Source organism: Nomascus leucogenys, chromosome 14, assembly GCF_006542625.1.
Source record: "Nomascus leucogenys isolate Asia chromosome 14, Asia_NLE_v1, whole genome shotgun sequence".
NCBI classification, from domain to species: Eukaryota; Metazoa; Chordata; class Mammalia; order Primates; family Hylobatidae; genus Nomascus; species Nomascus leucogenys.
This window is the reverse complement of record NC_044394.1, coordinates 72,163,209-72,183,216: the sequence shown is the minus strand read 5'-3', so window position 1 is coordinate 72,183,216 and position 20,008 is coordinate 72,163,209. Positions and strand designations below refer to the sequence as shown.

At 41.8% G+C, this 20,008-nt stretch overlaps 1 protein-coding gene across 1 annotated transcript in view; it reads right to left on the bottom strand.

Moving 5' to 3' along the window:
• ACOXL (acyl-CoA oxidase like) overlaps positions 1-20,008 on the bottom strand; it is a 362,868-nt gene that overhangs the window by 132,060 nt on the left and 210,800 nt on the right. Inside the window, exon 12 of the mRNA XM_030827970.1 lies at positions 3,254-3,363. Coding sequence (XP_030683830.1) covers positions 3,254-3,363 — 110 coding nt within the window. The remainder of the gene's footprint in view (positions 1-3,253; positions 3,364-20,008) is intronic.

Here is a 20,008-nt window from a genome sequence, read left to right as displayed (position 1 = left end):
AAGGAAGAAATAAAAATTTATAATTTGCAAATTAGTATCTATGGAAAAAACCTCCAAAGAATCTACAGACACATTTAAAAGAAATTTCTTTACAGTCAGATTTATAAACAAAAGCCATGTGCATGTATAATAAATCATTAACTATAAAAATCATAATTTAAAAATATTCTTTTAACAACAAAATTATAAAGTAACTAGTAATAAATCTATGAAAGGATATACTATGTATGGAAAAAATTATACAACCCTGAAGGACACTTTGAAGATGAAAATCTTTGAGAGGAAGACCTGCTTTATAAATATGTCAATTTCCTGCAAATCTCTAGATTTAATATATTTTCAAAGAAACTTTCAGCAGGTTTGCAGGCCTGTGGTAAAATACAAATAACAAAACATTTACCATTTTAACTTTATTTATTTATTTTTTTGAGACGAAGTTTCACTCTTGTTGCCCAGCCTGGAGTGCAATGGCGCAATCTCGGCTCACTGCAACCTCCGCTTCCTGGGTTCAAGCAATTCTCCTGCCTCAGCCTCCCAAGTAGCTGGGATTACAGGCATGTACCACCACGCCCGGCTAATTTTAGGTTTTTAGTAGAGACGGGGTTTCACCATGTTGCCCAGGCTGGTCTCAAACTCCTGACCTCAGGTGATCCACCCCTCTCAGCCTCCCAAAGTGCTGATACATGCATGAGCCACCGCGCCCAGCCCATTTTAACTATTTGTAAGTGTACAGCTCAGTGGTATTAAGTACGTTCACACTGTTGTACAACCATTACCACTATTCAGCTCCACAACGTTTTCATCTTCCCAAACTGAAACTCTGTACCTATGAAACAATAACTACCCATTCTCTCCTCTTCTTAGCCCCTGGGAACCAATAGTCTACTTTCTATCTCTACAAATTTGACTACTCTAGGTATGTCACGTAAGTACAGTCCTACAATGTTCATCCTTTGTTTTATTTCTAAGAAACTTCACAAACTGATTACAAAACTTACATGAAATGGCCAAAGATCCTGAACAGCCAACCCAATTCTGAATGACATTTCTGATATAATAATATAATATAATACTATAGTAATATTTTATTACAAAGCCAGAATAATTATAACAGTGTATGGTTGGATCAAAAATATACAAAGAGACTAGGAACAAAATAGCCCCAAGACAAACTCTCAAATAGATGGAGATTTAATAAATGCCAAAGAGAATTTGCAGGTTACTAGGAAAGAATATCCAATTCAGTAAATGGTGCCAGAACAACTGACTGTCCCCAAAGGAGAAAAATAAAATTAGATCCCTTCCTGAAACCATACACAAAAATGTGTATGGATTCAATAATTAAATGTAAAAGGTGAGACTTTCAAACTTTCAAAGATATAGATTTCATGACCTCAGAATAGATGATGCAGCAAAAGTGTTGGATATAAAAGATTGATAAGTTCGACTATAATTAATGAATTTATCTCAATCAAAAGATACGATAAAGAAAATGTAAGACAAGCCACAAACATAGAAAAGATAATTGTAGCATTTATAACAACAAAGGATAAAGAGCCCTTAAAAATCAATAAGAACAAGACACACACACACACACACACACACACACACAATAAAAATAGGCAAAAAACATGAACAGGCATTTCACATAGGAAGAAATACAAATGGCAAACAGACATGTGAAATCATGCTTATCCTTAATAGTAATCGAGAAAATTCAGCTTAAAGTCAGGGTGAGAGATCATTTCCTATATTGTATTGACAAAAATTAAGAAGTCTGATAGTACCAAGTGTTGGTGAGAACAGAATAAGGCCCCACGAGATACATGCTACAAATGGGGGTGTAAATTTATACAACCACCTTGAAAAATAATTTGTCTCTATCTAGTAAAGTTGAACATTACTCCATAGCACAGCAATTCCATTCCTAGGTAATAGATACCGAAGGGGAGTGTTTTTCAAACAACAGATTGCAAATAACTAAAAGGTCATAAAATCAGTTTAAGGGTTGGGGTCAGTATTTTTTTTAAGCAGGGTCTCACTCTGTTGCTCAGGTTGGAATGCAGTGGCATGATCTCGGCTGACTGCAACCTCTGCCTCCCAGGCTCAAGCGATCCTCCTGCCTCAGCCTCCCAAGCAGCTGGGACCACAGTCATGTGCCACCATGCCTGGCTAATTTTTGTATTATTTTTGTAGAGACAGAGGTCTCACCATATTGCCCAGGCTGGTCTCGAACTCCTGAGCTTGAGCAATTCTTCTGTCCTGGCCTCCCAAAGTGCTAGGATCACAGGCGTGAGCCACCATGTCTGGCTGAAATCAATATTCTGCTAAGATCAGTATTCTTTAAAAATAAAATTTAAAAATATCAGAGAGCATCATTAGTAATAAATAGGGAGGTAGCCACTGCTCCATGAACTGTTTGCTTCAGTTGCGTCTGAAGTGGAGGTCCTATGGATATATGGGTGTCCATGGTGATTTAAAGTGTATTTCTTATTCTAAGTAATGTCAACTAAGTTTGAAAGCCCTATAAAAACTCTTGTGCACATCCCCCAGAAAACATGTACAGGGTTTTTCACAACAGCATCATGCAAAATATCAAAAAACCATACACAACCCAAATGTCCAAGATATCAGAGATTAGAATGGGTAAGTACAGTGTGGCATATACACAGGATGGAATATTACAGAATATTGTGAAGAGGAGTTCTGCACCTATACTTAACAATTTGAATGATTCTAAGAAACAAAATACTGAGTGAAAACAAAGTTACAAAATGCTACATATATTATGCTTTACTTATAAAGCTAACAGACAATCCTGAAAGATCAATACAAACAACCAAAAGCATGGATGTTGAAGCCAGACTGTCTGGGTTCAAATCTCACCTCTGCCACTCACTAGCCATGTAATCTTGAGCAAGGTACTTAACCTCTGTGCCTCAGTTTCCTCATCTGTGAAATGGAAATAAGAACTTACCTCATGGGGTTTTTAGGATTAAAACCTGTAAACTGCTTGGAACAGTGAACATGAAATAAAGAAGGAACTCACGGAGAAAGAACAGAATGGGCAATGTTTTAGTTTTTAAGTTGGTAGTGAGTGTATGAGCATTAATTTTACATATTCACAGATTTCTTGCATATAGCAAATACTAAAAATTTCAAGCAAGAGTGAGTTATGCCAAGGCTGTATGAACTCAGGCTTCATGATAACCCACTGAAGGCAGATGATGATGATGGCCTGAGTAACACGTACCTGGTTCTCAGCTTGTCCCTCACAGATTCAGCCCAGTTTTGGAGCAGGCCAAAGAGTGGTTTTTCTTCATACTGTTTGGTGTATTGGGCTAGCAGTTCCCACCCCACAACCTGTGCAAAGAGTTTATCACTGATCAGTCTCAGCAGTGTAAAAAATGACAGTATCTTTAACACTGCAACCCAATAAGATCTATTTGTCACTTAGCAAACTCCTTGGAAGGAATCAAACACAAGACCTGATTCTTACAAGGGCCTCTATTTCCCCAAGGCAAATGTGGGGCATTTATCACACCATCCCCCATCCTCCCCTGTGGCCAACTTCACTAACTACTTACTGCTTGCTCTCCCTTCTTACCTGTATCAGTCTCTAACACTGGTCCTGGGACCAACTGTTTTAGCTGACACTTTAGTAAAACCTGCTTGCCTTCCGTGGACCAGATGGCTGGTCCGTTCTCTTTTTCACCCCTGACATTCTCTGGTCAATTAGACCTTTGGGGAATAGTATTGAAATGCACAAATAAAACAATCTCTATCCTCTACTTCAATCTCTATCTTCTACTTCAGCAGCTTTAAAGTTATAATTTGGGCCTAAAATACTGCATGCTCTTCTGTGGTGGTTCAAAGAAGATGTCCATGGCTAGCCTGATGCAGAAACTCAGCTGATGGTCAGCAACAACCACTAGACACGTGAATGAGGCCACCTTGGGCCAGCGTGCCCCCACTCAGCCCCGACATGCTGCTACCACAGCATGAGTGAGCCCAGGGAAGACCAGCAGAGCAGCAGAAAAACCACGTCGTGTGAGCTTAGCCCAAACTGCTGACCTACAGGATCATGAGCTAACAAATTGTTGTCTCAAAGCACTAAGTTTTGGGGTGGTTTGTTAGAAATCAATAGATAGCGATTCATTCTCTTTCAACTATCAGTTTAAGAATATTTCTTCTTTGCTTTATATGCATGCATGTTTTTATATAGATTATATAAAATGTTATGTTTGCTTTCACTCAACAGTATCTCATAAATGACATTTTTGATTTGCACTGTTATGTAGAATTCTATTTGTTTATTTACTAACCGTATACTTTTGTTTTGATAAATCATAGCTAACTAAACATTTCCATTTGGTTGGATACTTAGGTTGTTTCTAGTTTTACACTGTCATAATAACCTTGATAGCAATATAAGCAGACAAATAGCATAGTCATATTTTGTATTATTACCTGCGAATAAATCCCCATGAACTTGATTGATACAGAGGCTCTTAAAGAGGGCCACTCTGCCAATAAGAGGGATGCTGAAAACTTTCAAGGCATTTTTGCCTGGGGAAGCTTTACTGGCATTGGTGGGCAGAGCCAGGTATGAAATGCATGGGACCATCTCAACCAACAGAGGTCTGTGCCATACCCCATGTTCTGTCAGATGCCATGTGGTAAAATACATCCAGGCAGTTAAGAGCCCTGAACTTAGTTATACCAAAGCTTTCGGGTTTTCCAAATCCCAGGCCTATGGAAGAATTAAACTCCCCTGTTCCCTTGAAATTAGAGGTGCTTTAGGCCAGTACACAAGTGACACCGCCTCCTCTCCTTTCCCATCACCATGGCAACCTGCAATGCTCCCAGGTGTGACTGCCCCATAAGCCTGGGCATCTGCATTCGAGGCTGACACAGTAATTCTGAGTATAGACGCAGGCATTGTATGTCTTGCTGTGTTCATGTTTACTTTGTTATTAAATAAATATATTTATTATATAAATAACTTTCCTTTGGTTTCCTTAAGTATTGTCTTGTATTCTTGCAATTATGTCTCTAGATAAGTTATGTGATCCGTGATTTCATTCAGGATAGTAAAGGGAGTGTTACAGAATATTCATTGTCAAAAAGAGGGCATTAGGTCCAGTGAGATTGAGAATCACTGCATTATGGGTCAAAGAACATGTACATTTTTATGGCTGCTGCTATATAAAATAAGTGTGAGCATCAAACCCTGCCAGGATCTGGGAAAGTGGGGAAAATAAAATGACTTTAACTAGAATTAAAATTGAAATGATATAGCAAACCAGTTCCATTTCACTAACGCAATACCAGGATTAAGATTTAACTTTGTTTTTGCTAATCTATAAGATTTATGATGGCTGTAACTCTATCTCACTCTTGCTGCAGAAGCAATGTCATTCCAAGTATGAACAAATTGCTTTCTCTGATTCCCACCCCCACAGCTTTCCCTTACTCTATTTTTCTCCATAGCATTTATGGCTACCTGGTGCTACAGACCACAACTTGTTTACTGGCTTGCTGTCTTCCGGCAGCCTGGAAAGCAAGTGCCAGGCGTCAGAGTGTGTCCATCCCTGTGCCATCGGACAACGTACTGCACAGAGCCCAGAGACAAGGACTCGCCCTTGAGCGAATGAATAAGTACATTCCCTTCCTGTTCTCCCTATCTCATCCAATACGTCCAATTCCTTGATAATCTCCTTTAACTTCTGCCACTATTTCCACTTTTTCCATTTAAGCAACTAAAATTGGGTAGAACTAACTCACTCTAACTAGGATTACAATTAGAATGATACAATAATCAAGTTCAGGTGCTAAACTTAAGAAAGACAAGGGAGATAAATTTGGTTCTGGCTAACATCACAAAAGCAGATTACTCACTTTGGATCTTTGCTCCTTTCCTAGGTCATAAGACAAGGAAACGTGATTTTTAAAATGAGTTTATTTTCTGCTGTTGATGCCCCCTTGGTGAAAGATAAAGAGATTGAAGCTATCAGCTACCATGGGATTTGGGCATTACAGTCTCTAGGTCCAGTACTTTTATAAATTACCAGGCAGAGGCAAAGAGAGATCAGTCACCACCTAGACTGAGTGTGCAATGAAGATGTGCTTGTTTGACCTCATAGGGGTGTTCCTGAATATATTATAATACACTGTGTAGTATATATGTGTGTGTGTGTGTATATATATATAATTTTTAACTCTATTTAAAAATAATTGTAGACTCACAGAAGTTGCAAAGTTAAAAGCGCATAGAATGATTCTCTCCAGCCAACACCCAGATTCCCCTAAAAAGTGATTTGTTGGCCAGGCGCAGTGGCGCACGCCTGTAATCCCGGCACTTTGGGAGGCCAAGGTGGGTGGATCACCTGAGGTCAGGAGTTCGAGACCAGCCTAGCCAACATAGTGAAACCCCATCTCTACCAAAAACATAAAAAAATTAGCCGGGCATGGTGGTGCGTGCTTATAGTCCCAGTTACTCGGGAAGCAGGAGAATCACTTGAACCCCGGAGTCGGAGGTTGCAGTGAGCTGAGATCACATCACTGCACTCCAGCCTGGATGACAGAGTGAGACTCTGTCTCCAAAAATAAAATAAAAAAGTGATCTCTTACATAATAATGGTGACTATCAAAACTAAGAAATTCAAAAAAAATTTTATTCATTACATGTTTTAGTTCTAGATATTTCATTACTTAAAATGGATCTAGTAGTAAATTGTTTTGTAAAGTGAAACATTATTTTCAGCAACACAAGTGATTACATTCTCCTGTAAGTCTGGTGTTTTACTTATTCAAGGTTTCCTTAAGACAACTTGTGATAGGTGATTGTGGGTGGTGTTTTTGTGGCTTTTCATACAGGTCTCTGGTTCTGCGTGTTCTGCTGGTTCTGCACTCTTTACTTTCATATACACCTGCTCAGGAGCCCCTTTCTTAGTAGAACTCTAGGGTGAGTGAGCAGTCAAAATATCCATGTCTTTTCTTTTAAAAAAGGTCCCATCTGCAGGAGGAATCAAGCAAATCTACAGTCAACATTTGGAAACTATGAGTTTGGCAATTGTGCAGAATGATGACATCATGAACATGCATTTGCAATAAATATCATATACATCATGCAACATGATTATGTAACACCAATAAAAGTTATTTTTAAGGTCAAATCACTTTTCAAGGCATCTATGAAGCAACCAGCATTTCCTCACACTAAGTATTTCACTGATTTATGCTAGGTACAGTGAAACTTGGATTAAAGAGCCTAACAAGTAGAGTTTGCTGCCAAAGCAGAAACACTTAGAGCCAATTATAATAGAAAAATGTGATTTCCAAGGAAACCCCACCAGATATCCATTATGAATCCAGGCAGTGGGGCCATCCTTGGGTTTGTACCATAGAGTGGTACATTGACTCAAAGTGGCAGTACTTATGGCACTGGGCCCCATATCATGTTCCAAGGAGCCCTAGGTAGACTGGCTACATTATTTGGGGCTCGACGCAAAATGAAAATGCAGGTCCCCTTCTTCAAAAATTATTAAGAATGTTATGATGATGAGAACAGAGCACTGAACTAAGCATGGTCCCTTCTGAGGGCAGGGTCCTGTTCCACTGCACAAATCTCACCCCATGAAGCTGGGCCTGGCCCTAGGGGTTCCAACAGGACTGCCAGATAAAAGAGGACACCCAATTTATATTTGGACACCCAAATATTGCATGGGTCATACTTATACTAAAATAATATTCATGTTTACCTGAAATACAAAAGTAGCTGGGCATCCTGTATTTCTTTTTCCTACATCTGGCAAGCCTAGGTTCCCGAAGGGCATTTCAGGGGTCACCTATGGGTATGAGAATGAAGAAAAGACCAAGTGGATGGTCTTGATTTTCCACCATCATGCATTTTAACTCTTTACCTCTTTTAGATGCTGGACATCCCATCAAGGCAAGATTTCTTTGGGGAGAATCTTTAAAAATTCCCTGGCTAGAAGAAATAAGAGGCAGAGATGGAAGGGATGACAGAAGAAGAAGGGAAGGAAGAGGAGGGGAGGGGAATAGAGGAGAGGAGGAGAGAGGAGAGATGAGAGGAGAAGGAGCGGGGAGAGAAGAGAGGGAAGGGGAAAGGGAAGGGAAAGGACTACTTTAGCACAGAAACCAACATGTAAGCAGCTCTGAGTAATTGCTGGGCCTTAAACACAGATTTGACTTGAACCCGGGAGGTGGAGGTTGCGGTGAGCTGAGATTGCACCACTGCACTCTAGCCTGGGCGCAGAGCAAGACTCCATCTCAAAAACAAAAACAAAAGCAAAAACAAATAAAAACACCAAACCAAAACAAAACAAAAAAAAACATGGATTTGAACTTGAACTTCAAACCAGGAAGGATGGATGGATCTGAAGCAGTGATTTAGGCCCAGCAAAAAATCATGCACAATTCAATCGAACTTAAGAGTGGTTAGTTTTGTTGTCGTTTTCAGTTAAATCTGGACCAAGTTTAACTTATCTTCTTAGTGTCTCTTTCCAGTTAGATATAAAGTGGTTTCCCCTTTCTGGTTTCCCTCCTTCCTTCCAGCCACATTTATGGAGCACTTGCTATGTACATGGCACCTACTCTTTATATTGAGTATAGGGAACATTCAAAAGATAAATAAGATACAGCCGTCCCTCGGGGTCTTCCAGTGCAGACAGAGAGATCAACCTATGCACACACAACTATACTCAGAGGGATCTGTAAAGAACACGACAGGTACAGAAGCACAGCAAGTTAAAAGTGGATCCCTTTACTATGAGGATTGGGGAAAGCTTTATGGAACAGGAGAGCTTTTGACCTGAGCCTTAAAGAATGAATGAGCTTCATTCATTTGTTCATTCATATATACAACACCTAATAGCAGCAACTACTCATTTTCTTTGAGCATCTATCTACTAAGGCTAAGCTCTGTTCCAAACCCTTTAGATGGAATACCTAATTTAATCTTCATGACAACTTTGGGTAGTTCATGGAGTCACTCACCCCATTGTCCAATAAGACAACCAAGGCCTAGAGAGGTTCAGCCAGTTGCCAGGGTCACAGAGCCAGGAAGTGGTGGGGCTGGGATTTCAACCCAGAGTCCATGCTTTCAGATGAAGTTTCACTCTGTCGCCCAGGCTGGAGTGCAGTGGTGCGAGCTCAGCTCACTGCAACCTCCACTTCCCGGGTTCAAGCGATTCTCCTGCCTCAGCTTCCCGAGTAGCTGGGATTACAGGCACCCACCACCACACCTAATTTTTGTATTTTAGTAGAGATGGGGTTTCACCATGTCGACCAGGCTGGTCTCAAACTCCTGACCTCAAGTGATCCACCCACCTCAGCCTCCCAAAGTGCTGGGATTACAGGCATGAGCCACTACACCCAGCCCAGAGTCCATGCTTTCAATAATTCCACACCTAAGCTGCACCTACTGTATGCCAGGCTCTGTGTAGTCACTGGGGATACAAAGAGAATGCAGGAACCCCTGGTGTGCTGGGGGAGGGGCAAGAGCAGACAGCATGTCAGGATAATGTGATGAGACGACAGGTGAACTCAAAGCTCAGTGGGCACAGAGAGGGGCTGCGCACTCACATTTGACATAAATTCTGAATCTGAGAAGGAACGGTAGCAGCAACAAAGGCTTTCAGGGCTGCGGGCAGAGCACCTTTAGAGACACAGCAGCACGGAGAAGCCTGGGCGGCCAGGGTGTATGGAAGGAAGGGGCAGGGGCAGGGCTAGACACCAGGGCCTTGGCTGCTGTCTGAAGAGCTGCCTTTATCCAGGCACTTTGGGGAACTGAGTGACAGTGTCAGCACCTGGAGCCCAGCGTAGAGACTCAGGAGGCCGCCAGATGAGCCACCTCTGCGACTTCCTGTTAGAATTTCTGACCCGAAGCAGAGCCCACAGGCCCAACAAGGTGGTTGTGGTTGTGTGTCCCTAAGTTAGGAAGTTTGGGGTGGTTTGCTGTGCCACAGTACACAGGAACAGGGAGCTCTTCCGGTCCCTTTCTCCCTTCTCGGGGTCTCTTCTTCCCTTCGCTTCCCATCCCACACACCTGCGCCACATTACATCAGTCCCCTGCACACATTTGGGCTCTCCTACCTGGAACTTGCCCAGGCTACTTCATGCCACAGTAGGGGCGTGAGCCCTGGTGTCTGGCAACCAAACCGTCTCCATATGCAGAACCCACGGCTTATTAAAATAGCCACAACACAGCCTTAATTGGGCCCCTACTGTGTGCTGAGTGCTCTCCAAGAGTAACTGTAAGAGTCCTACAAGGTACAGGTGATGGTCCCAGTTTTACAGGTGAGGGCTGTAACTCTCAGAGAGGCTAAGCCCAGGATTTCACGGTTCCCTCAATGTGGGTGAAACAGAGCCTGGGCTATCTGGCCATGAGGCCGCCCTGGCCTAAGCGTGCATTCTTCCTCCAGAGCTCCCTCCTTTGCAGCCTATCATGTGCAAGGCTCTGTGGCTCACCCCACGCCATAGACGGGTTTTGTTAGACACACCCCTCACAACCCCCATGGCCATTTCACATTAAAAACATATTATGTGCTTACCTTCCGTTGAAAACTTAGAATTTCTGCAAAGCCTGAACCAACGTTCCCCCAACACGATGGTCAGTGGGAGCTGAGGAGAGGTTATAGCCCCCTTGGAAAGGGGCAAAGGCCCTCCATTTGCACCAGTCCCCAAGGCACTCTGAGTCTCGGGGTCTGCTACAGTTATTAAGGTACCTGCCTGGCCTTGAAGGTGATTGATTTGGTGATCCCTCTTGTGGGCCTAGTCCCATGCACATGGTATAAAGAGCCTGGGAGTGTACCCCTGCCCCGCACCCCCTGTGCTCTTCCCGTCGCCATGTGTAACTGGCCCAGTGGAGTCCAGCTCAGGAGCACACCATTCCTGCAGGCAGCCGCGGCCCTCACGCCACACAGAAACTTCATTCTGGCCCAAACTTCTCACTAAAGAGGTAGAAAATGCCATTTCTCACACAGTTGGGCCACGGGCACCGTCCTGGCCAATGGGATCTATGAGGAATTCAGCTGAAGGTTTCTGGGGAAGGTTTTCCCTCGTGCTGTCTTCCCCAGAATTGTGGCAGCTGTTTTAAGACACTGATGAGACGATCCAGAAATCACTCCAGTGTCAGTGGAACTGGATGCTGGACAGAAGCAAGGGACTCAAGGGCAGACAGGCCCCAGCTGTGGGGTCACCAAGGAGCATGGCTGGTGTTCTTATGGTTTCAGCCACTTTAGATGGGTATTTATTACATGCAGACAAATGTGTCCTGACTGCTAACCCCAGTAGTGACTGGGTCTGAACCGAACTCCGGGAAGCAGATGTGTCCACTTTCCCTAGTGCAGGGCCGGCTGTTGTTCCCAAGTGTTTTTCCATCCCATTCTCACCTCCCCTAGCCTCCTTCTACCCCCCACTCACCCCCATATCGCCCTCATTTCCAGCAAGCTTCCTCATGTGTATGTGCATGTCAGCCCCCTCCTGACACCCAAGCCCTGATGACAACAACAAACCGTCCAGTGTCGCTGGAATACATGTTACTTGTAGAATTTTTTTCAATTGAAAAGAGAAAGTAACTTGTCTTAAATCTGTGACAAAATAAAGAATGAAATGGCAATGGGCAGAATGTTAAAAAAGAAATTCGACTTAGTTTGTTACAACTTGAGTACCGTGCAAACCCTTTCTGAAAGAAAACAATTCTCCTTAACCCCCAATGTTGATTTAAGTTGTTTCAAATTATAACGTTACTCAAACATGTTCAAACATAAAACTAGATATAAACACCTTATGTTTATAGCTCTTGTTCAACTCTAAACTATGAAATTAAATACAAGCAAAACTACAAAACCAATAAGATTCAAGTCAACAGTCCTAATAACATGTGACAGACTGTTTTGCAGCATGAACTTGTTTTTTTCCAGCCTGTGCCAGTTCCTTTGGGGGAGTTATGCCCACACCTCTGAGGGCTGGGCAAAGAGATCCCTCTGCCACACTTCTCTGTGGTCTATAAAACCCTCTGCTACGGTTTGAATGTGTCTCCTCCAAAATTTAGGTATTACCAATGTAATACTATTAAAAGGCAGAGACGTTCAGGGGTGATTAGGCCACAAGGGCTCCTCCCTTGTGGATGGGATTAGGTGCCTTTAGAAAAGGGCTTGATGGAGTGAGTTCACCCCTTTCTCCCCTTCTGCCTTCTGCCATGTGAGGACACAATATTCAAGGCGCCATATTGGAAGCAGAGAGTAGCTCTCACCAGAGGCCAGCATCTTGATCTTGGACTCCCCAGCCTCCAGAACTGTGAGAAATAAATGTCTGTTCTTTATCAATTACTTAGTGGTATTCTGTTACAGAAGAAGACATGGACTAAGATACCTCTTCAAGCAGCAAGCACATCATACCAATCTTCGGCCTCCACTAAACCCAGATTTTTAAATCATAGAAAACCTACATCTATTCTTTCCTCATTGGTTCCTGGTCATCAAGAAGGTGTTCTCTGGTGCTGACAGGCTTAGCAGTGCAAGACAAAGGCCAGAATCCCCACGGCAATCTCTGGTTATATGGTTGTTATCCTGATGATCTGTGTATACTGCTTAGACTATATCTGTTTAGAAGATCATCAAAATTAAGACACAAAATTAATACATTCTGTCAAGAACTCATAGTCCCCAATTTGAAAAACTACATTAAAATCAAATTCTGGGGAGCAGAGAAGAAAAGACAAAGGCCCCAGGTCCAGAAGGCTCCCTTTCTCCAGAATCTCACACATGGAGTCCTGATGAGGCAAAATGTAAATATTTAGATGCTGCAACATCTGGTTTCAAAAAAATTAGTGCCAGCTTTGCATATGGGTCAATGGATTTGGAAAGAGAAAAACAGAACTTGTCTGTTCATTCGTGGGAGTAAAGAGGGTTGTTATGTTGGAGGATGGGGTGAGTTTGTGTGTATCATGAGTTGGTTTGTTCTCTTGAAAAGCCCTTCCTTTCTTTGTCACTCTTCATTCCTTTTCTTCCCTCCCTGACATTTTATATCAAAGGGAGAGAATTTTTTTTTTTTTTTTAAGATGGAGTCTCACTCTGTCACCCAGGCTGGTGTGCAGTGGTGATCTTGGCTCACTGCAAGCTCCGTCTCCCGGGTTCACACCATTCTCCTGCCTCAGCCTCTCGAGTAGCTGGGACTACAGGCACCTGCCACCACGCCTGGCTAATTTTTTATATTTTTAGTAGAGATAGGGTTTCACCGTGTTAGCCAGGATGGTCTTGATCTCCTGACCTCGTGATCCACCTGCCTCGGCCTCCCAAAGTGCTGGGATTACAGGAGTGAGCCACCACGCCCAGCCGGGAGAGAATATTTTTTAATGGTTTTAAATATACTTGATCTCTAAAAATTAAAAGCCCTATTAAATAGTCTTAAATAAAAAGCAAAAATCTCCTACCCAATCTTTTACCTTTAATAACTCACTCCAGAAATAACCATTTTTAAGTAGTTTTTGTTCTCCTAGAAGGGGAAGCTTCCCAGTGTGAAGGTCAAATACATTCTCATGTCATGCTTTAGTTTGCTCGTAGTTGGAGCATGCTTTTCTTGAGTGGTTTTGTTTTTCCTGGAGTCTTAATGGACTCTTCTTTCTCTTCTTTCAAGAAGAAACATGCCTTTTCCATCATATCACTAGAATCTTCCTGCTTCTTTTTGTTGAACAGAAATTGTTTCCTTCTTAAAGTCATTATTTTGACCCCTCTGACTTCCTGTTCAAATTTGGACTAATTGTTTTCTGGGCTTGTCACATCACTACCATCCAGGTATTTCCTTGCACATACTCCACTTGGGTTAGCTCCCGAAAGCATCCATGTCTTTTAAATTCTTCATTTCTTGAATGCTTTCTTGCAGTTCATCCACAAGTAACATTTTTCAGAAAATGCATATCAAGTGAACTTACAGTGCATTTGAGTATCTGTCTTTATCTTGCCTCATACTTGATCAATAATTTGGCTAGCTGTGAAATTTCACATTCAAAGCAATCTTCTTCAGAACTTTGAAGGTATTATTCCATTTTATTCTAGACCTGTGACCTGTAGGCCCTTGCCACTCAGTGTGATCCATAGGCCAGGAGCCATAATATCACCTAAGAGATTGCTGGAAATACAGAATCCCCCCACCCCAGAATCTGAAGTTGAACAAGATATCCAAGGATGTATGGGTACATTACAGTTGAGAAGCTGTTACATCCTTCAGTGCTGCTTGAGAGGTCTGTGGTCAATCTGACTCTCAGGCCTTGGTAAATAATCCCATGTTTTTTCAGCTTGAGGGTTTTGAGGCCTTTCTTTGTCCTTGCTTGATGTTCTGAAATTCTCCAGGTTGTTTTCAGGCTCTAATCTCTTCCAATGGGTCCCACCAATCTCCAGACTTTTTTGGCTTTCTTCGTATCTCAAGAATTTTCGTCTATTTCTCTGATTTACCTGCCTCTCTGTATTCTCCAATCGCTTTCTTGGAAATGTTACAGATTTTAGATTGATTACCCACCAAAAATGGAATGGAAATTTCCCTTTAATCCTACTCTCCCTTTTTTGTCTTTCTGATCTTCATTCTTGGAAGTTTTCTCAAATTTCTTCTTTAGCCCTTACATTTGATTTTTTTTTTGCAATGTATATTTTTAATTTTACAAGCACTTTATGGGTCTCTGAATGCTTGTATTTCATAGCAGGCTGTTCTTGCTTTATGGATGCAATGTGGCCACACATCCCTAGGGTTACTAATTAGTTTTTGTTTCTCTATTTTGCTTCCTCTAGTGCCTGTTGTTATGTTTGTTCATCTTTCTCCTTCTTTTTCATGCTGTTGATTTTTCTTTAATTTTTTTTTAGATAATACTATTAAATCATTGCTCATTTTTTAGGTGTGATGATGGTTATTATGATTTTATAAGAAAACATCCTTATTTTTAGAAAATGAACATTGAAGCTCTTAGGGATGAAGTGTTTTGATGCCTGCAACTTACTCTCAAATGATTTCATGCACACACACACACACACACTCACACAAACATATGCACAGAGGGTAAAAAAGAGAAATTTTAATATGGCAAAGTGTTAACGTGTAATGAAACCAGGTGGACGGTGTGCCCAGACATTTACTGTACTAGTCTTTCAACTTCTGTCTTGAAATTTGTTTGAAATTTTTTATTGTAAAAGTTGAAAATAAAAACGAAACAAAAATATTTGATGATGCTTGATTGTTCATTCTCTGATTATCCTTAAGAAAATATCCTCGGGGGTCTGAAATCCCTAAGGAATCAGCTTTCTTATAGTAAAACAGATATGTGCTTGGTCTCTTTTATTTTCTTCCTCAGTTCAAATTTGATAGAAACTACACTGGGCTGATGCCCCACCGCTGGTACGCAGCACACATCAGCCGGCCTGCCCCACAGCATGGCTCAGGCATTCCTGCAGGGGAAGAACAGCTAGGTTCCCCAACCCCTGCAGGAAAGGTCTGTCCTACCCCAAACCACATCTCGGCTGAGTCTAGTGTTTTAAGCACGGAAAAAGTACAAAAGGAGTTTTGTTCTCTTGGCCACCTGCCACAGTCCAGCCCCAAAACAACTCAATGCTCCCTTCTGATTGAAGAAACATTTTGTGCTTTTCTGAACATAAGGCTTGATGGTATTACTGCCAGGCTTCCTGTCAGCAGGCACACATCTTGCCATAGGCAGTTCCAAGACAGAGGTCTCTGCAACAGAAGCCACCCAGATCAGTCAGGAAGAGGACACGCCTTCCTGGTCTTTAAGCAAGTTAAAGGCAGGTCATTTGCATTTTTGCATATTTGCACTGCGAAGTAATGAACAATATATGCAAAATCTCTAACTAACATTCTTTAGGGAATCTGCCATAATGGATTAGGAAGGGACCTGTCTTGGTGTATCTCTAATGAAGCAAAAGAAAGTTATAATGGGATTTCATGGGTGTGGGTAGTAATTGGATTTGGTGGAGGGTATAATTAAATTTCACCAAGGGGCTACAACCTCTGCCCTGGCAAATAATAAAAGTGTCAGAAAACTTTCCATCTTGCTTAAAGGCAAACATGTAAAGCCTGCAGAAATGCCACAGCATATCCCCTCAGTCATGGGACAGCAACCTAGCACCTTCAGGATCTCAAAAGTTTTACCTTCTGGTAGAGAGCTGAAAGCACTGTAGGTAATATCAGAATATTGTGAAACTCACTGGCCAGTTTCTCCCCTGTGTCTCCTGAAATTTCCATCTCTACTTCAATAAGGAGAATCAAAGCAGGATCCAACCCAGAGAAGGGTGGCCTCCCCAAAATGTGGAGATTCCAACACACAAGTGGAAGGCTGAGTGGACCAGTACAGGCAGCCAGCACAACCTCCCATCACTGTGGAGGCATCACCCCTGGATGCCCAGCAGCAGAAAACTCCAGGTCCAACGCAAGGCAGTCACCTGGCAGGCTTCCTGTGAGGGGGTGCTGACTGATGGCAAACAAGCAGGCTGACCCTCCCCAGCACTAAGCTATGTATTCAGGGGTCTCGGTCTCTCACCCCAAGGGACCAAGCACTGCCTGGCCAGGCTGTTAAGTTTTCTTCCCAGAGAAGGTTTCTGGAGCTATGGCAGATGCTATTACTGTAGTCGCTCTGATGGGGGAACTGGGTGTCCTGCTATTAAACAGGCCTTTATGGAAATGCATGACTCTGCCTGAATCCCTCTCCTGCTCTCAATCCTTGTGACCCAGTGTCTCTCCAGGGTCATCCAGAAGAAACAACCCCACCTTCAGCTTTGTCCACTCAGCTTGTGTCTTAGCTCAGGCTGCTATAACAAAATACCATAAACTGGGTGGCTTATAAACAACAGAAATTGATTTCTCACAGTTCTGGAGTCTGGGAAGTCCAAGATCAAGGTAGTGGTAGATTCAGTGTCTGCTGAGGGCTCACTTCCTTGTTCACAGATGGCACTTTCTTGCTGGGTCTGCATATGGTGTAAGAGGCAAGGAAGCACTCTTTGATAAGGCACTAACCCCACCCATGAGGGCAGAGTGATTGTGACCTAATCACCTCTCAAAGGCCCCACCTCCTAATACCATCACCTTGGTAGGTTTTGACACATTAATCATGGAGAGACATAAACATTCAGGCTGTAGCAGGTTGGCCTGTCAATTTCATTCCATGCTTCGCATTCTCCAGAAAGTAATAAAAATACCCGGTCATCTGATGGCTTCTCTCCCAATGTCAATGTCATTGACATTGTCATTTACTTATTCCTGCTTTTTATTTATTCTAGTTATTTGACCTTGAAGAGGGAAGAGCACTAATGCCAATCAGGATGCATATATGCTTTATCTTATGGCACCATGTGCAAAATAAAGTTAACATGAAAGGCCTGAGACTGCTATCCTGAGATTGCACCTGGGAACTTGGGTTTGGGAAGATTCCCACCATTCCTTGACTGATAAGGGTGGCTCACTGTGCCTAAACCATTTGAGCACATAATGTGGTTTATGCTGAAAACGTGCTTTCTTCTGAAAGTCTGCATTGATATGTGCTAGGCAGAGGGTGTCTACATGGCCAGCCCTCAATAAAAACCATGGACATGGAGTCTCTGCTGAGCTTCCCTGGTAAACATTTCACATGTATTGTCACAATTTGTTGCTGGAGGAATTAAGCATGTCCTGCATGACTCCATTGAGAGAGGACTCTTGGAAACTTGCTTCTGGTTTCCTCTGGACTTCAGCCCATGTGCCTTTTTCCTTTGCGGACCTTGCATTTTGTGTGTGTGTGTGTGTGTGTGTGTGTGTGTGCATGTGCATGTGAGAGAGAAAGAGATGCATGTGTGCGTATATATGTATTTTTTACATATGATTTTGCTGTAATAAATCACAGTCATGAGTATAAGTATATGTCAAGTCCTGTGAGTTCTCCTAGTGAATCATCAATCCTGGGGGTGACCTTGGGGACCCTTGACACATGCCACTTATAAAAGAAGTGTTTCCAGCTGGATCATCACTTGAGGTAGCATTTTTCCAGTATGTGTCTGGAAGATATCTGTCTGGCAAATTGGTCAAAACAAGGCTTACAGTCTGGACTTAAGGTCTCTAGTGATCTCTTTCTTAGCAGACTGTAAAACTGGACCATGCCCTGGTTCCTTCCCCAGCCTAGGCGTTGGAGCACTTGTGTGTGTTCTTAGTGCATAGGGTGCCCTGCTTTCTGTCCTGATGTTCATTCTCCCAACCAGGTGCTCAGCCTCTCTGCAGCCCAGCATCCCTGCATGTTCCTGCTGTTCATGGTTCAGAGTTCCTCATTTCATTTTCCATGCTCCCACGTATGTGATAAACAAGAAGGAGTCCCTGTTTTTCCCCACGCTTCCACTTGAGTTCACATTTAGAAATTGTGACCATTTCCATAACACACTAAACAGCCTTTCTGCAATGCTTACAAGCTAGAGCTTGCAATTAAAGCCCTAAATCACAACTGCAGGGTCAAGGGCTGTTGAATCCCATGCTTATGTTTAACATATACTCCCAAAGGGAAAGTTGTCAAAAAACCTCACTTGGATCACAAGCTGAGATGGAGAATGTGAATTAATGTAATGTCTGAATTACTGAATATTCTTAAGAAGATTTTTTGATACAACATTTAAGCAGGAGAGAGACAAAAAACAGACAACTTTTAATCTAGCCCAAGTTAAATTATAAGTCTCAATTCTCCCCCAAATAATCTACTCTCCTACAGATATCGCTAAAAGCTAAGAGGGAATGGGGAGCTGCCACTACATGCCACTGTCCTCATTCTAATACACTTTTTAAGATACATAACAATGGAAAGAATGTTCTTTTTTAATCATCAAGACCGTTTACAACATGGAGATATCAATATTTTGCTCTCTTTCTAAACTTACTCATGCATAGGTTTTTGTTTTATACGTTTTTAAAAAATTCTTTAAATGTAACTGTAGCATTTGCATGAATGTAACTGTAGCAATGAAGCATAAGAAATAATTCAGAGAGATCCTATGCACGCTTTATCCATTTTCTCCTGGCGGTAACACTTTACCCAACAATTACTGGCATCCCAACCAGGAAAATAGTGTCGGTGCAAGCCACAAAGCTTATTCAATTTTCATGTTATTAATATTCATTTTAGCCATTCTAATAGTAATGTAGTAATATCTCATAGGAGTTTTGATTTGCACTTCCATAATGGCTACAATGATGTACCTATTTTCATGTGCTTATTTGCCATGGGTATATCCTCTTCAGTGAAATGTCTGTTGATATTTTTTGACCACTTTCTAACTGGATTGTTTTTCACTGTTGAGTTTCGAGAATTCTTTATATATTCTAGATTCAAGTCCTTTGTTGGAGATGTCATTTGAAAATATATTCTCCCTGTCTGTAGCTTATCTTTTCATCCTCTTCACAGGGTCTTTCATAGAACAAAAAAAATTATTTTTCATGAAATGCAGCTTACCAATTTTTCCTTTTATGAAATGTGCTTTTGATGTCAACCCTAAGAACTTCTTCCCTATCCCTAGGTCTCAAGGATTTTCTCCTGTTTTCTAAAAGCTTTACAATTTTACGTTTTATATTTAAGTAATTCATTTTGAGTTAAAGTTCTTTATAATGTGTGAGACTTAGGTTGAGGTTCAGTTTATTGTCTGTGGATGTCCAATTACTCCAGCGCTATTTGCTTAAAAGGCCATCTTTCCTCCACTGGATTGCTTTTGCAACTTTGTCAGAAAGCTACAGTTTTTATTTCTTCCCTTCTAATCTCTATGTTTTAATTTATTTTTATTGCCTTATTGCACTGCTAAAACTTTTAGTGCTAGTTGAGTAACAGTGGACATTCTTGCCTTTTTCCTAATCTTGGGGGAAAATCATTCAATGTTCCACTATTAAGCATGATGTTAGATGTAATTTTTGTAGACTCTCTTTTTCAATTTGAGGAAATTCCCTTCTTTCCTAGTTTGCTGAGTTTTTGTCATGAATGGTT